This window comes from Vitis vinifera, chromosome 13, assembly GCF_030704535.1.
Source record: "Vitis vinifera cultivar Pinot Noir 40024 chromosome 13, ASM3070453v1".
Classification (NCBI taxonomy): domain Eukaryota; kingdom Viridiplantae; phylum Streptophyta; class Magnoliopsida; order Vitales; family Vitaceae; genus Vitis; species Vitis vinifera.
Genome location: NC_081817.1, coordinates 19,513,972 through 19,534,321, shown reverse-complemented (window position 1 = coordinate 19,534,321; position 20,350 = coordinate 19,513,972). Strand labels below are relative to the sequence as shown.

At 39.8% G+C, this 20,350-nt stretch overlaps 2 protein-coding genes across 3 annotated transcripts; one reads left to right on the top strand and one right to left on the bottom strand.

Moving 5' to 3' along the window:
- Positions 1-242: 242 nt before the first annotated feature.
- Positions 243-6,860, top strand: LOC104877881 (mediator of RNA polymerase II transcription subunit 15a). Of its 2 annotated transcripts, none has more exons than XM_010647250.3 (5): positions 243-599; positions 1,532-1,620; positions 2,616-2,727; positions 2,867-3,018; positions 6,664-6,860. In XM_010647250.3, exons 1-5 carry the CDS (start codon positions 528-530, stop codon positions 6,668-6,670), a joined length of 432 nt encoding a protein of 143 aa, XP_010645552.1. In that variant the 5' UTR covers positions 243-527; the 3' UTR covers positions 6,671-6,860. The 2 variants fall into 2 exon arrangements, with proteins under 2 accessions (XP_010645552.1, XP_059597523.1); XM_059741540.1 differs by having other exon boundaries at positions 256-599; positions 1,544-1,620.
- An 8,662-nt stretch (positions 6,861-15,522) lies between these two features.
- LOC104877894 (uncharacterized) lies at positions 15,523-16,354 on the bottom strand. Its single transcript, XM_010647281.1, has 2 exons — positions 15,722-16,354; positions 15,523-15,579 (listed from the first exon to the last, which is right to left on the bottom strand). The coding sequence occupies exons 1-2, from the start codon at positions 16,352-16,354 to the stop codon at positions 15,523-15,525; spliced, it is 690 nt and encodes a 229-aa protein (XP_010645583.1).
- Between the last annotated feature and the right edge of the window lie 3,996 nt (positions 16,355-20,350).

Genomic DNA, 20,350 nt, shown 5'->3' with positions numbered 1-20,350 from the left:
TTATAAACAAAATTTAAAATATCTAGATATATCCCGATATATTCAATATTAATGCATTTCGATAAAAAATTTTGATAAAATATATCCATTAATTAACATTTTCGTATATTTTTTCATTGTTTAAAACTCGAATCCAATGATATTTTTTTTTTTATATATTCGTAAAATCAATATCCTTTAAAATCGATCAAAAATGTTGTTTTTGTTTATTATGCAAAAGATAAGACTTGCTTTAAAAAACAGTTGTGAACAGCGTCTGTCACACTGAGAAAACGAAAAGAAAACAGTTTCTGTTACTGAAACAGAAACCAGTGTTTTCTACAGACCAGTTTGAAGGTGGATATCTATCCTTCCGGCACTGCATTGACGAGTGCTATTGCTAGTTTCCTTACCCGCGAATCGAAGAACTTTATAAGCGCAGAGCATCAACGCCATTGATAAATCGACTTGGTGCTATTTGCTAGTTTCCAGTTTTCCTAGTTTACTTCTCCCAGAAGCCAGAACTTTTAGCCCGGACCATCACCGCCATGGCATTCCCAACCAGAAAATTTGGGGTTTCATTACGACCATTGTCTCATCCCTTTCGCTTGCGGCCCCAGGTTCCTTCTTACTTTCTCCTCTTTTTGTTTTTTTTTTTCTTCATTTCACTTCATTCAATATCATGCACTGATTTTCTTTCTCAATATTTGATTCAATAGAGAAAGATGAATATTCCATTCATTTTCTTTCTTGGGTTTCTTTTTTTTTTCTTTTTGATTCAGTAGTGAAGCTGATGATTCAACTCATTTCGATATCATCTCCTGATTTTCTTTCTTTGATTATTTAATTCACTTAAATACCATGGCGTCATTTTCTTGTTTGGGTTTCATTTTCAACTTTTGATTCAGCAGAGAAGGCCAATAACTCGATTCATTTCGATTCAGGGCGTGATTTTCTTTTTTGTATTTCATTTTCCATTTTTGATTCGCTAGGGAAAACTGTCTATTTCTATTCATTTTAATATCAGAGCTTAGCATTCTTTCTAGGGTTTTATTTTCCATTTTTTATACAGAAGAGATAACTAATAATTCCCTTGATTTCAATATTATATCGTGGTTTTCTTTCTTGGATTTCATTTTCAATTTCTAATTCACTAGAGAAAACAGATTAACCAATTCATTTAAGTATCATGGCGTGATTTTCTTTCTTGGGTTTCTTTTTCAATTTCTGATTCAGTGGAGAAAACTGATAATTCAATTCATTTTAATATCATGGCATGATTTTTTTCTTGGGTTTGTCCTCAGTTTTTTTTATTCTCTGGAGAAAACTAATGATTCAATTCATTCTTGGATTTCCTTTTGAGTGTTTGATTCATGAGAGAAAACTAACTGTTCAATTTATTTGGGTTTCAATCTCAATTTTTGATTCAGCAGAGGATATGAAAACTGATTATTCAATTCATTTTATTACCAGGGCATGATTTTCTTTCTTGGTTTTCATTTTAAATTTTTTATTCATTAAAGAGACAAATAATTCTGTCCATTCTAATCAGAGACCTGCTCAGGCTGAACCTGTCATGGATGGAGGTGATTGGAGGGCTCATGTTCCACCTGATGCCCGCCAGAGGATTGTCAACTACATGTGAGTGTTTTATTTCAATTACCAAATGTAAATGACTCGGGCATCTTTGGGAAATTTCTATTGTTGGAATTTAATTCAATATGAATTCTTGAGATTGGTTAGGGTTTGAATCTACACCTTTTTTAATACATAATGCTTGAATTAATCTTTCAATTCCACGGGGTTATTTGTTTTTAAGACAATAAAGATACAGTCAAATTTTCTGTCAGAAAGGTTACTGGGGAAGCAGGTAAACAGTTCTCCTTTTTATAGAACATTACATTCAGCTTTGAAGGTGATCTAGAACACATGTACAAATGATCATGAATAACCTAGTTGTATGATAAGACTATTCATCTGACAATGCTAGCATGATGATTTAGTATTCCACCTTGACATGATGTGATACAAGTAGTAGAAGTAATGAAATCTATGTTACATTGAAGCTGTTAGGATTTGAACCCACAGGATATATCATTCTTTGACATCCTTTCACATGCATCCTCATACTATGATCACACAAATATGAACATACCCATTCTTAGAGGCACAAACCACAATAATGACAAAGAAATCACATATTTGTGATCATGTAAGATCACGCGCCTCTCAAATCACATTAGTGATAGACAAATGCATATCTTGCTGTAACACCCCCATCACACACGTCCCCATCCGCACCTTGGGAGTGATAGACAAATCACACATGTGGGTCCTATACACATGATAGACAAATCACACAAAAGCGATTACACATGGGTGGCCCTATACCTGCCATGAGAGGCATAAACTGTAGTGGTAGCAAACAAATCACACATCCCAAGGTGACTTAAACTTGAGTCCTCTAATTAACCTAAAATCTAATACTGTGTTAAGTTACTAATTTTCCTAAAAGCTTAAGCCAGGCAAGACACAATAAGTTATTGTGAGCATGAATTTGGGAGTTTTTTCTGATGAAAACTTTTCAATGATTGCATGACAATAACCCATTACAATTTAATGTTTTGTATGTCTAGCATGGACACATTGAAGAGAGTTGTTCCTGTTTCTGGACCAGAGCAACTGCATCAGCTACGGAATCTTGCTGAAAGGTTTGAGGAAAAGCATTATTCTGCTGCCACAAGCAGGGTATATACATCATACTAGTATTTACTCAACCATTCCTCATGACCTATGAGCATATCTTAGTATAAAAGATCATAATGTGAAACTTGATATTATTTTTAAATTATTTGATGAAATAATATTATTTTTATTTCTAATTCAGTATGATTACCTGCGGAGACTAGCTGCGAAGTTGCTGACATTGGAGGGTTTGGCTAAAACCAATTATGCTGCTCAAAGCAAAAAGTCCTCTGATGGCAATAGATCCTCTGATGACCAGAAATTCTCTGCTATCAAAGAATCCCTCAGATCCAGGTAACAACATGAAGGAACAATGTGCTTTTTTGAAATGCTGCAATCGGAATTTTGCTTTTATGAAGTGCAATAATGGAAATGTTCCTTTTATGAAATGAACAATGGAAATTTTGCTTTTATGAAATGCAATGATGGAAATTTTGCTTTTATGAAATGTAATAATAGAAATTTTGCTAACTCATAAATATATCTTGTGTGTACCCTTGTATATAATTCTTTTTTCTATTATCATGATTACACTTTCCTTTTGAGCTTCAAGTGCATTTCATATAGTTTCTACTCGAAGTATTTTTAGGAGAATCACCTATCAAGTGTTTCTTCAGGAAATATTGTAAGTGATTTTTCAAATTTTTAAAAGTATTTTCTAAATTTTGCCGAACACCTGATATTTTTTTCAAAAATACTTTTTAGGTTAAAAGTATTTTTTAAATACACTGCCAAACAGACTCCTAATCTATGAAGGATAATTTGTGTCAAAATGGTCTATGATTTTGAGCTCTTGGAAGCACAAAGGAGGAGTGGGTATAAAAGCAACTTTCTACTATTTCTTTTCCCCCTTCCCTTGGGTTGGACGATAGGGTTATGGAAAGAAGTATGGAATTGATTGGAGCAATGGTCTATAATCTAAGCTCCTAGAAGTGCAAAGGAGGGGTGGGTATGGGAGTGGCTTATTGCTTTTTTTTTTTCCCTTTCCTTTGGATTGGGTTAGGGGGTAGGGATAGGGTTGTGTATCAACATCTTTACTTGGATGATGCGGTATCAAGGCCTCATCAGATGGCACTTTGCACCCATGAGTTCCTATTCAACAAGGCAAGCCGATGACCAAGGTTTGATGAGAGATCATGTCAAAGGCTTGGTGGTTGCTCAAAAGGGCAATACGCAACATGTGGACTACCATGTGGGGCAACTTGACTGGCCAGGCCAAAATTTAATTATTGGATTTTACCTAGCTGGTATTTTCCTTCATAGAAGAGGCCTTAAGAAGGGCTTCCATGTGGAATTATGATTTTTTAGATTTTTTATTTTTTTGGAAAATTTATTATGCCTATTTAAGAACCTATGATGCGTCCTTCTGGTATTTTGGAAATGGCTCATAATGTTTTTTATAAAGAGGGTGGTTGGCTCAAAGGTGGTAAGGATGGCATGAGCTATGCCACATTAAGAGCATAATGAGGGGCGAGCTCTAGGCATGATCAAGGGGTGATGATGATGACCCTTGCTAAGCACACACACATGGATGCAATACCATAGGACATGGTGCAACTCATGGGCACAATGACATAGGGTGCCATTGTGGCACATAGATGAGCATGGTTGCTTCAGGTGAGACCGATCAGCATGCTTGGCACATACATGGGCCAATTTAGAAATAGGCCATGTGCTAGCATGTGGGCCAAGATGGGGCTTGAGACACATTAGCTGCCTAGAGACAAGCAAAAGGCTTGATGATGCATAAGATTTGCCTAGACATAAGGGAGGGTTGAACAACAAGCATGAGTTGACACTAACCATGGCATAAAGAGAACACCATGGCATTAGGACAAGCCCAAGCAAGAGGTTGTTAGCACTACATAATTGATGCTAGTGGGTTGAGATAGGTTGTGATGGTGCTAAACTCCTAGCACGAGCCAAACAATCTAACAAGCACCAAGTAAAAAACACTTGTACAAGGAACCAACTAAGTCCCTAAGATGGTGGAATGACAAGGGTGGTCTATTGTGCTTGGGAACATTTGCAAGCAATCAAGGGGCAAGCATTTCATGCAACCATAGGTGGTAAGATTAGAGGCAAGCATAAACATATGGCAAATGGTTGAAGCTTGAGGATAGCTTAAGACATTTGAATTAGAATTTGAATTTAAAGGTGTTTGCTCTTAGGTCGGTGGGAAGTAGTTGGTTCTAATTAGCCTATAATAGTATGCTATCAAACCATTCTAAGACTAGGAACTCACTAATAGAGAGTGTGGGAGTCTTGCTTGAGACTTGAGAGATGGTTGAGTTGTTCTTATAATTCTATGTAGAGTAATATACAAGTTAGGGGAGAGTTATCCCATAAATCTATTGCTATGTGTGCTTTCTCTTGTTGGAATCTTGTGTTGTGGACATAGACTGGCTTGGAGAGCTTTTAAGCATAGCACAAATGCAAAAAAAATTCAAAGGGGAAATCACTCTTTTGATATTTTGGAAAGGAGTATGGGGGTGATGGGAGCAATGCTTTTCCTTAAGAGTTTGTGCACAACAAGCAAAGATGAAATATTATGAGTGTAAAGCACTTAGATAATATACTTGGATTATTATTCAGGCATTTTGAGTTAATGAACATATAGAAAACTTGAGTTAGGCGCTTAATGCCATTGAACCAAAGATTTCTACAATATTAAAGATAATATGAGATATGTTCATGATAAAGAGTTGTATTAAAACATGAATTTAATACTATTGGAGGTGAATGAATGGATCATTGTTTCATCATTGTATGAATTTTTATAGATCACTATATTTGATTATTTTTATACCTTATATGACCTTTGACTATGTCATAAGGTAGAGAATTGGTGTAATGCTAAGTTAGTTTGTTGACTATGGTCATGAATGATGTGACGTACAGGAAAGTTATTGGGAAAGCAACTAGATCAAAGCTAAATGGCATGAGGGTGAAGGGAAAATTGTTTAATAACACATCTTAGTAGTGTGCTTACCTATAATGATTTATATTGCATCCTAATTTGTAATATATTTGTAAGCAGACTACTAAAAGTAAGACCCTAATATAAATATTTTAAAATTTTCATATTGGTTAAAGACATCAATTTCCAACATTTTACATGTAATGAACCCTTCTCAAGTAGGTTGACCTTTTTTAAAGTTGTGCAGTCATGGGCTTAGAGTGATAATGCTTATATGGGAGAGAATATGTCATTACAATCTCTGATCTAGTATAAGAGTTTGAGTGAGTGTTTAATTGATCTCATAATTCTGTAGGACATGTTGATCGAGGACATCATACTTGTATGGAGGTGATTGTGAGATGTCACATCAACAAATTGAAAAATAAGGTTTTGACACTTCACGTATAGTAGGCCCCTCTTAACTATGTAAGCATGTTTTATAGTCATGCGGGCCAAGGAACCATTATGGGCAAGATCTACATATGGAGTGGATCATTCCAAAGATGCCTAACTTGATGCAACTAAATATGTCTAAAGCATAACAATACATATTTTTGGAGATAAACTATGTTGGTCTATGTAAGATTTGGTGTGGTATTTCTACACCTTTCGTATTTGCATCTTAGTTTATTAGCCAAAATGAGAGCCTTAGAATAGAGATAACATAAAAAGTTTTTTTTTCATGTAACTTCATCCATTTCCCTTTGTTTCAGTTCTGATTAAATCTCTTTTCATATGGCTTGGTGTTAAGAAAGAAATGTTGCATCTTCAATTTGGGATCTTAAGATGCATGAAAAATGGTATCTTTCTTCTAAATTTTGAGTGGCACTAGTGAAATTTTGGAATTTTTTTGATTGCTAATTTTGGAGGAAAGCTGAAATTTTGGTTGTAATGTTTATGCATGAGATAGGTGTAAAAGGTGTTTACCATAGAAATGTGTCATCTCTCATTATTTGCTTAACCATTATATTTTGCAGACTTTGAGACTGGAAAATGGAGTTGGTTGGAAGTTGCTGCTATCCTTGTTATTTCATAGGTCTACTATGATCTGGAAATTTTGAAATGTAAAATGTAGAATTTAACTAACAACTCAGTCTAGGCATGATGTGATTTCTTGATAAAATGTTGATATGATGTTTGAATGTCAAATGTTAGATTTGTAGTTGGAAGCTGATATGGAATGTTGCAGTTTTTACTAATCAATCCAGAACTTGGAGAGGAAATATTCTTCAAACAATACTAAATAAAACTGGATATCGAATGGAGTAACATTGAAATTCAAATCCTAGCTTTAACAATGATTAAAACGGGAATGAATATCTTTTTCAAGTACGAGATTAGAATGTCGAAAGTCACGGAACTCAATAAAATTAGAAAGTTATAGACCAAAATTCATTTTGAATGACTTTGCTAATTTCTTTTTTGCATATATCATATTTTTACAAATTTTTTCATTCTATAAAATAAACGTCAAATTAAGTAACACTCAATATGTTGAATTTATTCATGAATTTAGTAATTTTTAAAAATAATTTAAAATTCAAATAATAATTTAATTAATATTTGAAATTTATGGACTAAAGTTGGGATGGAACGTTTTTATTATTTCTCTTCTACTATGAATAACCATATTTTTTCCCCATTTTTATTTTTATTTTTTAGATAGATATTGATGGAGTCTCCTCCATGTGAAAAAATAGATCATTAGGCAAAACAATAATAGATCAAATTATGAGTTCCGAATTTAGTGTTTCTCCTACCACATAACTATGTTTTCTAATTTTTATCATTAGGCAAATAAATTCTAGATTAAGTGATATATGATTAATAATTTAAAATTTTAATGAACCTTTTAATTTTTAAGAATAATTTGAAATTAAAATTTTTGATCCAATTAATAATAGATTAAATCAAAACATTCCAGAATGTTGTGCTCATAATTGAGTACTAAATGTATGCATGTGATGGAAAATTTAACTTATTTATATATTTAAAAAGTTAAAATTTATTTGTTATTCATTTTAAATAAAATATTATTAACAATTATTATTTTAAAATTATTATCATCCATTTTTTACCAAAAAAAAATTAATTATGCTTTTATGAAGATATTAATATCCATGTATTTTTTAACATATATATTTTTAATGAAAAAAATATTATTTATGATTTTATTATAATATTATTGTTCATGGTTTACTAAGAACTATTTATTCTATAATTTATTTGTAATCACAAAACTATTTTAATTTCTAATCACTTGAATTAAATTTAATTAATATTATATAAATTGAATTTGCAACGTCTATACAAAATCAAAATAGAAGAATTATTTTTAAATGCAATTGGTTGAACACCTTTATTTTTATAAAATACTAAAAAAAATACTTTTTTTTTAATTTAAAAAACAAATTTTGAAAATAACAATTGAAAAAACATTGCCAAACCCGTCCAAAATGTATTTGAGAAAATTTCAACAAACATATAATAGCCTATTTGGCACTGTGATTTAAAAATAAATTTTAAATTTTTTTTTGTTTTTATATAAAAATATAATTTTAAAAATTCTAATGTTTTAAAAAGAAGCATTAGAAAAACATGGTCAAATGCACCCAAAATGTTTGAGAAAATTTCAACAAACACGTAAGAGTCTATTTAGCATTGTGATTTAAAACCATTTATATAAAATCCTAAATAGGTTCATAGTTTTGGAAAACTGTTCTTTAATGTTTTATAAAATAACAACATATTTGGGAATATAAAATATTTTTAATTTATTTTCTATATTTTTAAACATGTTTTAATGTAATGCTTTATTTTTAATCATTCTTTATATTCATATAATTATTATTTTTTTTTAAACTCTCAAATAACAAGTAAAAACAACTTAAAATAACTAAAAGATGTTCTTTGAAAATATCTTTCAGTGATTACTTACATAAAGGTTCTTATGTAGGTAACCCTAGATTACTTTGTTCCTAGACCCTAGATCATTAGGGTGCATAAAATCCTATTCTAAGCTCTCTAGATTTAAGCATGGTGAAAACATGGTATTCAAAACCAAAAATAAAACTATAGATCTAGAGATTAAAGTCATCCTTGAGATATGTTCCTACATAGATTCTTGTTGGTTTAAAAAACTTCAAAATTGTAGAAGATCTTGTAAACATAGTAGTCTTCCACCCAATAACTCTTCCTTAAGTCTAGGTATTGAGATAATGGAAATATGTGGGTTAAAGGCTAGGGTTCTTTCTCGAGACTAAAGGAAGAGAATGATAAAAGTATGAAGTCTTAACCCTTAAGGAAGTATTTATTGGTTTTCTACTAGACTTAAGTGACTTAAACCGACTTTAGGTCTGAGACATTTAATATAACCCAAAAAGGGTCATCATTGACTAATTAGCCTAATTAGGTTTAAATTAATCAGTTAGCCCAATCCAAAGATGTTGTTTACTTACTCTATGCAACCATGTGTAATTACCAAAATGCATTTATGCACATAAGTAAAACAAAAACCAATCCAACCCTCATAAACCATGTCATCAAGATATATGAGTTTAAACAAGGACCAAGTGGGACCCATAGGATAATACTAGCTCCCTTATAGTCTAATTTTGAAGTTGACTCAACATCCTATTATAGATAATCAATCGCACTGAAAAACTTTATATATATTACTACAAGACACTAAGTGTTTGAGTCCGTAACTTGTTATTCACGGTATATAGTCTCTTCATCAATTAGTGTTCGTAATCTAACAAGGTGAAAACTATTAGCCTTTCAAGATTACTTCTATCATCCTTGAATTATAGATTTTCTTATTGTATGTGCTACACATTTCATGATACACATGTCCTTTTGATTACCTAGGGGGTCACATTATCTCAAAGTCCATGAGATATCATGGTGTTTTTATTGATAATACTTATTAATATCGACTTTCATCAACAATGATCCAATCCATAAGAAATATATGATCACTTTAGAATCTCACTTGTAGATCAAAGTCACTATTAATTTTGACACAAACTTAATATCCTCTCAAGGTTGAGAGACAATACAACATAACAACTTGGTGAAACTATGATTATTTGATAACCTTACTTCAAGACTCACCATAGATCTTGTCTAATATGTAACTGTACACGCTAGTGTACTCACCATGGCAACCTTATCTCAATACCAAAGATCGACCATTTATCTAATTAAGAGGTGATGCACTACAACGTCAAATGGATTGTCTAAATTCACAAACTAGTTGTGAATGAATTATCTACTTGTAAGGAACTCATGATTGTGCAACTTTTAATATACTCAAATCATGTGCAATGCAAGATATGCTAAGTGAGAATGCTCATAATAAAAATGTAATGCATGAAATAAGGATTGATAAAGGTGAAATTGAAATATCAATAAATTCCAAATCTATTATATCATGTTATATTTTTAAGAATTTTATCCTAACATCTTAATTGCTAACAAATTCCAAATGTTGAAGCTGCAAACACCTTCTTTTCATTTATTCATCAATGATGAAAAAAATAGGAGATTTTAAAGAGATGCTTTAATTCTCGAAAAAATGGATGAGAAAAGAGAGCGTAGTGACGAGATTTAATTGATCCACCTCCTCTCCAAGAGCAAAATGGGAACCATTTTAGGTTTATCATACCTGGGTTCTTATAAGAATTTCTTTCCTAATTAACTCAAATGTCCCATAAGTCGGGCCTATATTATTCCGTTACAATCAAAATGAGGCCTTATTTAATTTTTCATTTTATATTTTTATTAAATAATTAAAAAATTATATAATATTATTTTTATTAATAATTAATTTCATTCACATACCTTATTTGAAATTTTATGAAATTTATTGGTGTATTTAGTCAAAATATCGAGGGTGAATTGTTGATGCCTCGCGTCCCTTACGATCCACGCAGTTGCCAAATGGATGGATGCGCGACCTCAACCAATATAAGTTCTTGATTCAGTCGTTATACCTGCAAAAAGGCATCCGAACAGGGTGTCCGGACGCACCCTCCGATGGTTTTGTTAGCCATGGTTAGAGAGGGAGATATAAATCAGTTGGCCTTTTTCTAGGTATCAGGAGGTTACCTTCCTTTTTGTGTGAAGGCTTATATATAGTTCCAGGAGTACTGTTCCTCTCATTAATGGTGGGAAGATATTTTATGTTGTCATGATGATATTAGGCGGCAGCAGGGCCATCATCACCCTACGGGCGGCTGATAGAGATCGTGGTAGGTGATGCGGCTGTCAGAGATCGTGGGAAGTGATCATGTGGAATGATCGTGGGAAGTGACTTGTTGTCACCTCAATTCGTCCTTTCACACTGCAGGTGACGGGACGTGGGCCATGGCTGGTTGTTGCGATAACGTGTAAGACTTGCTTTACTTTAGTCAATGATCCGGACAGTCATATCCGGATAGCCCATGTTGGTTATCCGGATGTATTGTGGAGCGGATGTATTATGGAATCCGTCCGGATGTCTTATGCTTTATAAGCATCGTTTGCTCTTCCTTGAGGCAGTCCGGATAGGAGAAGCGCGCCATGTGCGTTCTTAGAGAAATCCGGATGATGGCGATCCGGTTGATAATGCGTGCCACGTGTCTCTGTGAGATGCGTGCCACGTGTTTCTCGGAGGGAAGGGTCCCTACATTGCCCCCCTTTTTAACTTGCCTATTTTGCCTAAGTAAAAATGGGCGGGTTAAAAATAATTGGTTTTTTGAAACTGAAGTCGTCTTTTTGTCTGGTTTGGGCCACGTGGCGAGTGGGGGTGCGGGAGCCAAAAAAGGCATTTATGATGAGCCGCCGACTCTGGATATTCCCAGGCAGCATGTCGTTTCAATGATGACGTAGCTGTTCGTTTGGTTTTCCGAGGGGTTGTCTCCCTATAAATAGCATACTGTGCCTTCTGTTGTATTTTTCCTACTGCATTTTCCTGAGAGCTTCTTTCTATGTTCTCCTTTGTTTTTCTGAGTGGAAACCCTAGAATTTTTTTCTGCCGGTGATTTTGTGTCGCAACAGCAACCTTTCTTCTTCAGATTTCCACTTGGTACGTGCATTTTGCTCTTGTTTTTCCCTTTGTTGCACTTGTTGTTCATTGGTTTCGTTTCTGACTTGTTGAGGCAAGCCGCTTGCTACTGTGTGTGGAATGTTGGTATTTGTTGGTTTTCTGAGGTTTTTTTAGGGTGTTTTTGACTATTTTTGGTTAGGGTTTGTGAGTTTTCTGGATTGCTGTGTTTGACTGTTGCGCTTTTTGTATGTAGATTTCGGTTCATCCTCGGGCTAAGAAATGTCTGCAAAGAAAACTGTCTCGTCTGTCCGGGCCGGCGATGCTCGTGAGAAACCTACAGACAAACTGAATGTGAAGGAGTTCCGGGATCGGTTCTTCATCCCAAATGGCGTGATTGTGGAATTGTTGAATGAGGAGGAGCTTGTGTCGACTGAGAAAGCTGAAGAACATGCCATCATTTTCTCAAAAGAGCAATTAAACGCGGGGCTCCGGTTCCCTCTTCCGGCGTTGTTAAAGGAATTCCTCCATTTCTCCCAGATTCCACCCGCCTTCATTCACCCCAACATAGTCCGGGTGTTGATGGGATGCAGCATTATAAACATGCTGTACAATCTCGACCTCACGCTACTGGAGGTTTTTTTTGTCTACTCCCTGAAGAAGGGAAAAAATGACATCTTTAGCATGTCCGCTCACCTGCCCTCCCTTCAATTGGTGACGGAGCTGCCGAATTCGACGAAGGGAGGGGCGAAGGGACACGTGGTGGTCCGGGGTGCGTGGGCAGGGCTATTGGAGCATCCGACGAGGCCTTTTTCTCCAAACTACTCCACAGTGCTTCCGGGTAAGTTTGCTTGTGGGTTTTGTCCGGCTTTTACCTTGTTGTCTTTTTGTTGATCTTTCCAGATGGCATTCTTATCTTTTGTTGCTGACAATGCAGGTCCGGAAAGGAGGGGCCACATAGTTGACTGGGTAGAAAAGGCGTCTTTTGCCTGTCTCAATAAATTATTTGAGATAGACGCTAGGGAGAGGCATTATGGGACGCTGCTCACTGCGCGGAACCTAATGGCCATCGTCCGGGAGTCCCAGGAGTATGTCGTCAACATTCTCCCCAGGAAGCTGCCAAAGGAGGTAGTGTCTGGGGAGCATTACATTCTGAAGGATCTCCCTGTCTACAAGGAGGCAAAAAAAGCTGATGCTGAAAAACGCCGAGCACTCCTTGATGATCGGGAGAAGAGAAAAAACGAGGGAACTCTACGGAAGGCTCCTGGACAGAAACGCAGCGCAGCCTCCCCTCCAAGGAAAGCCCCAGCGACAAAGAGGAAACTGGTAAAAAATGGGAAGGGAGTGAAGGAGTCCACTCCTCCAAGGGAATTTGTTCCTCCGCCTATTACTCATGAGGCGGAGGTAATAATAGAGGAGCCAATGAACCCTGCTCCCCACTCTATTTCAAGTGGTTCCGGACACGTTGCGAGCCTGAACCATTCGGGGCCCTGCTTGTCAGCGGTTGCCCATTTTGCTACTTTGGTTGAGGAAGCTGCGTCCATCAATCAGCCCGGCTCCCCCCATTCGGATGCCGATGCAGCTAGGGTCCTTTGTGCGACTCCAATGGAGGAAACGGGGGCAGAAAACCAGAGTCATCCCTCTGGCGATCCAAGCTGTCTCGCTCTTGTTCCGGTGAAGGGGTCACCTTCAAAGAGGCCGCGCTCGACGCGTAATCTAAGGTCCGGACTCATCGGGCGGCTTCAAGATCGATTGCAAGAGATTGAATTTAGTTGTTCATCCGCCTAAGATGCTCATCTGGAGGGGAGTGAGGTGGAGATGGCGACTGAGACTCCAACCGTCCCGGTGGTGGTTCCGGATGAGGGTGCACCCGGAGAGACCCATCAGGCTGATAATGCTGCGGCCCCGGATTCGGAAGAGGAGTCGCCCTCTATTGCCTCATCAGGGGGGAATCCTGTTGATGATGCGGCTTGCACCCCCGCTAGCCCTTTTAGCTACGCGGAGTTGGAAGAGAAGCTGAAACAGATTCCACCTGGCTCGACTGTTGTCAAGCCTTCTGCCCAGATGTTTGAAATGGTGGAAATGGTACACTATTCTTTGTGCTTCTTGATTTTTGTCACGCTGATGTGTTTGTGGTATGACTTCTAATTTCGCTTTTCTTGCTTGTGTGCTTGTATGCAGCTGGTAAGTGGTCTTCGTGGCATGGCTCAACAACACGATTTATTCACTGACTTGCTACGAACCACTGATTACATGAAGGCCTTCGCGTCTCGGCGTAAAAATAGTGAAGATCAGCTGCGCTTGAGACTGGAGGAGGCCGAAACCAGTTTATCCACCGCTCGAGAGGACAACGAAGCTCTCCGGGCGGACTTGGCTGAGGTAAAGAGTCGGGAGGAGTCAACGGTCGTCCGCTTGTATGAGGCAGAGGATGAGGTGGCCCGGCTGAGGGGGGAGGTGAGGCAACTCCGGACAGAGGCTTCAATTGAAAAGAAGCAGAAAGAAGATTTGCAGCTACGCTTAACAGCGCAAAAAGAAGAGCTAGAGCGGGAGTTTGTTGTAGAGAGGGAGGAGCTTGAAGCGGACTATCAAAAACAAGTGGATGATACGTTCTTCTTCGGCTATCGCTGCTGTATGAAAAAAAATGGCATAAAGCGAGATGTCTCTTCAATTCCTTCAGGTGAAGAGAAGAAACTTCTAGACAAGCCTGCTCCCTGATAGCTTTTCTTTTTGCAATTTTTTCTGTAATCTTCTTTCTGTATTTTTTGTGGTCCGGAGACCTAATTGTACACATGTTTACAAGTATCAATAAAATGTTGTTTTCTCTCACTTGCACTTGTCTTGCTTTTTCATTGATAATACTATTTTAAATTGGACACGTTCCATGGTCTAAGTAATAGAGTTCCGTCCAGCTTTTGTAGATGATAGGCTCCACTTTCACTTGCCTTAGACACTATATAGGGTCCTTCCCAGTTGGCTTGGAATTTCCCTGCGCCTATTTCAGCAGTGTTTTCAAAAACTTTTCTAAGGATTAGCGTACCATTTTTGAAGCTTCTGGGTCTTATTTTGCGATTGTAATGGGCGGATGCTCTTTGTTGATAGTCTGCCATCCGGATGGCTGCGCTTTCCCTTATTTCATCTGCCCAATCCAAGTTTCTTCCCAATTCTGTGTTTGCATCTTTCTGCTTTGCTACGTCAGTCCGGATAGTAGGTAGACCTGTTTCAGTAGGAATGACTGCATCCATTCCGTATGCGAGGGCAAAAGGAGTGTTTCCTGTTGGTCGTCCGGGTGTGGTTCGATAGGCTCATAGGACGCCGGGTAGCTCCTCCACTCATTTCCCTTTGGCTTGCTCGAGCCTCTTTTTTAAGGCAGTGATTAGGGTCTTGTTTGTGGCTTCTGCTTGCCCGTTACTTTGAGGATAACGCGATGTGGAGTACGAATTCCGGATGTTCAGCTCTGAACAGAAATTCCTGAATGCGATGCTATCAAATTGTGGACCATTGTCAGCTATGATGGTTTGGGGAATTCCAAAACTGCAAACAATGTTTTTCCATACGAACTTGGTGACATCTTTGTCTTTGATGCTAGCATATGCTTCAGCTTCCACCCATTTACTAAAGTAATCAGTGGCGACAAGGAGGAACTTCTTCTGAGCAGGTGCTGCTGGGAGGGGTCCTACTATGTCTATGCCCCATTGCGCAAAGGGCCATGGGCCTGAGATTGACTTCAATGTTGCTGACGGCATATGTGGAATGGGAGCATACCTTTGACATTTATCACATTTTTTTACATGGGTTGCCGCATCTTGCTTCATTGTTGGCTAATAATATCCTTGCGAATGGGCTCTATGTGCCAGAGATCGTCCTCCTGAATGATTCCCGCATATTCCCTCATGTAACTCAGCTAACACATACTGGGCCTCTGAATGCCCTAGGCATCGAAGGTAAGGTCCTGTGAAGGATCGCTTGTACAGGTGCCCCCCAATCAGGGTGAAACGGGCAGCTTGCACCCGGACTTTGTGTGCCTGTTTGGGATCTCCGGGTAGAGTGCCTGTCTGGATATATTCTGCGATGTTGTATGTCCATTCTTGGCTATCCGCTTGGTTTGCCTCAATGGTATTGCAAGTGGAGATCTTTGCGACAGAGGGGTTGGTTTGCACATGTATAGGCAATAGAATAGCTTCTTTGATAGGGAGGGAGGCAGTTATGCCGGCCAAGGCGTCAATGCGCCCATTTTTAGTTCGCTTGATTTTTTCGATTGTCCATTCGGTGAATTGCTGCAAGGTATTCCTTACTTTAGCTAAGTATCGCGCCATGCGTGCGTCCTTAGCCTCATATTCATTCTGGACGTGCCTTACCACGAGTTGCGAATCACTGTAGATCCAGAGTTTGGAGATGGATAGAGCAAGGGCGAGGTCCAATCCAGACAAGATAGCCTCGTATTCTGCTTCATTGTTAGAGGCAGAGAATCCCAATCGGATGGCTTGCGCCAGATGTTCCCCAGTTGGGGACTGTAGTGGAAGCCCAACTCCAGATCCTGATGATCGTGAGGCTCCGTCAACTCGCAGAGTCCACCATTTTTGTTCACTTGATTCTTGGTGTTGGCTAGGTCTTCGGGAATATTCTAGCACGAAGTCAGCCATTACTTGGCCTTTCATGGACAATCTGTTGGAATTCGATTCCAAACTCGCTCAATTCGATGGCCCATTGCAGCATTCTCCCGGTTAAGTTTGGCTTGTGCAGAATGTTACGAAGGGGATGGTCGGTCAGCACGATCACTGGGTGGGCTTGGAAATAGGGGCAGAGCTTTTGGGCAGCGCTTCGGAGGGCTAAGGTTGTTAGCTCCATTTTTGAATACATGGTTTCTACGTCCGCCAATGCTCTGCTAACGTAGTAGATTGGTTTCTGCTCCTTGGGTGAGGGGCAGCGGAATAGAATGGCGCTGATTGCCCATTCTGACACAGCCAGATATATGTATAATTTCTCTTTTGGGATGGGACTGCTTAGGATGGGTGGCTGCATGAGACAGTGTTTAATTTTCTCAAAAGCATTTTGACAATTGTCCGTCCATCCGTGTGTTCCAGCCTTTTGTATTGCCAAGAAGAAGGGTCGCAATTCATCAATGAAGCGGGCTATGAAACGCCCTAGTGCAACGAGCTTGCCTGTGAGGCGTTGCAACGCCTTTTTGTTCCTAGGGGGAGGTGTTCCCATGACTGCCTTGACTTGATCCGGGCTAACCTCTATCCCTCTTTGGCTGACCATAAATCCCAGAAATTTGCCAGCACTTACGCCAAAGGCGCATTTAGAAGGATTTAGCTTCATGTCATACTTTCTTAAGAGGTGAAAAACTTCCTGCAAGTGAAGAACATGTTCCTCTCGGGTTTTTCTTTTAACCACTATATCATCAATATATACCTCTACCGTGTGGCCTATCAAAGGTTTAAAGATTTTCGTCATCAATCTTTGGTAAGTGGCGCCAGCGTTTTTGAGTTCGAACGACATGACTTTGTAGCAATAGAGGCCGTGTGGCGTTATGAATGCTGTCTTTTCCTCGTCAGCCGGGGACATGGGAATCTGGTAATATCCGGAGAAGGCATCTAAGAAAGAGAGCATCCCTTGCCCGGCAGTGGAATCCATAATTTGATCTATTCGTGGCAAAGGGAAACTGTCTTTTGGACATGCATTGTTAAGATTAGTGTAATCTACACAAACTCACCATTTTCCTTCTTTTTTGGGTACCACCACTACGTTTGCCAACCAATCCGGATAAGATACTTCTCTGATGAATCCGGCTTCTAGCAATTTGTTAATCTCATTCCGGATGACTTTTTTTCTGTCCGGATGGAAGCGTCTAATCTTCTGTCGGACGGGTCTAGCAGTTGAAAAGACGTTAAGCTTGTGAGAGGCAATAGAGGGATGAATTCCCTTCATATCAGAATGTGTCCATGTGAAGATGTCATGATTTCGTCTAAGGACGTTTTGCATGGTCTTAGTTTCTTCGGACGTCATGAGGGAACTGACGTTCGTGAGGTGAGTATTTTCGTCCGAGATTTGGATTGTTTGTAAGGGATCTGCTGCTGAGGGATCTTTGTCCACCGGACCCAATAATTGCTATTGGTCATGTGTATGGCTGGGTTCAGGGGGAGATGCCTCCTCCTGGTTGGCTCCTGCTTCTCGTGCTATCTGATAGCATTGGTGAGCGGCCAGCTGGCTGCCATATAGGTCAATTTGCCCTTCGTTGGTGAGGAAACTCACCATTTGATGATATGTAGAGGGGATGGCTTTCATGTAGTGTAGCCATGTGCGCCTTAAGATGATATTGAAGGGTGATAACTCTTGTACCACCGAGAATTGTACGTTGAGAGTGACTAGGCCGGCTTGGACTGGCAGTATGATGTCTCCCAAGGACGTTGTTGACGACCCGTTGAATCCAGACAGGATTCGTCCAGGGTTTTCAAGGCCTGTGAGACTGTGTCCCATGTGGCTAACGACCGATGCTTGTACAAGATCGGCCGAGCTGCCTAGGTCAACTAAGATACGCCGCACATCGAAGTCTCCTATTTCCAGGGACAAGATGAGGGCGTCGCGATGTGGTTGTAGTGTCCGGGTGGGATCTACTGGTGGAAAGATGATTGTTCCGTCTATGGGGCGAGGGCCCTCTCCAGTTAGTCCAGGCCGGATGGAATTAATGCATTCGCGTATTGATGCGGCTCGCAACAGTTTCTGTCTTTTTCGCCTGGAGTCATACTCCTCATCGGATGGTCCTCCGTTAATATAGTTTATAACGGCCTTAGGGGCGGCTGGGGCCCTAGGGGTTCCAGAGTTGTGATACTGAGAAGCATCTCTACCCCCAATGTCCGAGCGGAGGTATTGTTTTAAATGTCCTGCTTTGATGAGCCTCTCGACCAGATACTAGAGGGACCGGCATGTCTCTGTTGTATGACCATGGTCCTTGTGAAAGGCACATCTCTTGCTGCGGTCTCTCGTGGATGGGTCCGTTCCGATGGGTCTAGGCCACTTGAAGTCGAACAAGCCTTGGATCATTGGGAGAAGTTTTTCATACGATATGGAGAGAAGTGTGAGAGGCGGCCTATCCGGGCGACTCGGTCCCTCTTGCCTTCGATCGGACGGCCCTGGCCGATCTGGAGGTTTAGCATTTTTGTCCGCGTCACCTTTAGATGCCCGTCCGACAACTAAAACTTGCTGAGTGGCTGCATGCACGTCATCTTCGAGCATTGAATATTTGTTGGCACGTTTAAATAAGTCATCCATTGTTGTAGGAGGCTTTTTGGCTAGTGATTAGAAAAATGGAGTGCCTGGACAGATGCTTCGCTTGAAGATCTGTAGGACAGCATCCATGCTGCAAGCCTCTACTTGAAGTACGGCTTGGCCAAACCGCTTCACAAATTCCCTCAAGGATTCGTTATCTTGCATTTTTATGTTCTGCAGGGTGCTGATATTTTGCTTGTGTCGAGCGGAGCACAAGTATTGTCCCATGAAAGCTTCGGACAGGTCCCTGAAATTGTCAACAGAGTTGGGAGGTAGGCAATGAAACCATGAGAGGGCCTGCCCTTGTAGGCTGGCGGGGAACACTTTGCATAGTAGCTCATCGTTGCCAATATCGAGCGTCATAAGCTGTCGATAGTGCATGATGTGATCGAAGGGATCGTTGGTTCCATCGTATGTGGAAAATTTTGGTACAAGGAATCCCCTTGGGGGCTCGTAATGAATGATATGAGAGCAGAAGGGCGTGGAGAGCATGTCATCCAGCCTTTTGCTGATGGAGCCAATGGGTGGCTCGTTTGGGAGGTTTCTCCCAGTCGGTTGTTCCGCTAGGTGCGAGTGAACATTCCGCATCATGGGGGTGACCAGGGGGTCACGATGCGGGTGCACGTTCTGCACCATGGGGGTGACCATAGGGTCAGGGCGTGGTGCCCAGGTTGTGGCTACTGGTGGCCTTGATCTCCCAGGCTCTTGTGGGCCTAGTCTTGCGCGCATCGAATTTAACAACTGAGATTTTCTATCACGTTGTCTTTTTGCTGAAAAATGAGTAGAGTCTGAGCTTTCCTCACGGGGAGCTCAAGGCATAGGCGTGTGTGGCTCATGAGGCCTCACGCTGCATGTTCCTGGGATAGCTCCTGCTGTCCCAGGATATATTGATTCTGGTTCTGGCCTTGAGTTTGCTACTTGGCCTCTTGAACGCTGACGACGAGGAGGCCTTGATGTTGAAGCCTGGATGCGTAATACAGCGTTTTCCTCTCTTAATCTCTCTATCTCCTGGAAGAGAGCTTTCAGTTGTCGCTCGCTTGCCAATTGTCTCCTTTCGATGGCCTGACGCCATTCAAAATTATCATCTCCTCCCCTACCAGATGAACGGCTTCGGGAAGGTGTGGCCATCTTTGCTAGTGACTGAATCAAATGAAAATAGGGTTCCCACAGACGACGCCAATGTTGATGCCTCGCGTCCCTGACGATCCACGTAGTTGCCAAATGGATGGATGCGCGACCTCAACCAATATAAGTGCTTGATTCAGTCGTTATACCTGCAAAAAGGCATCCGGACAGGGTGTCCGGACGCACCCTCCGATGGTTTTGTTAGCCATGATTAGAGAGGGAGATATAAATCAATTGGTTTTTTT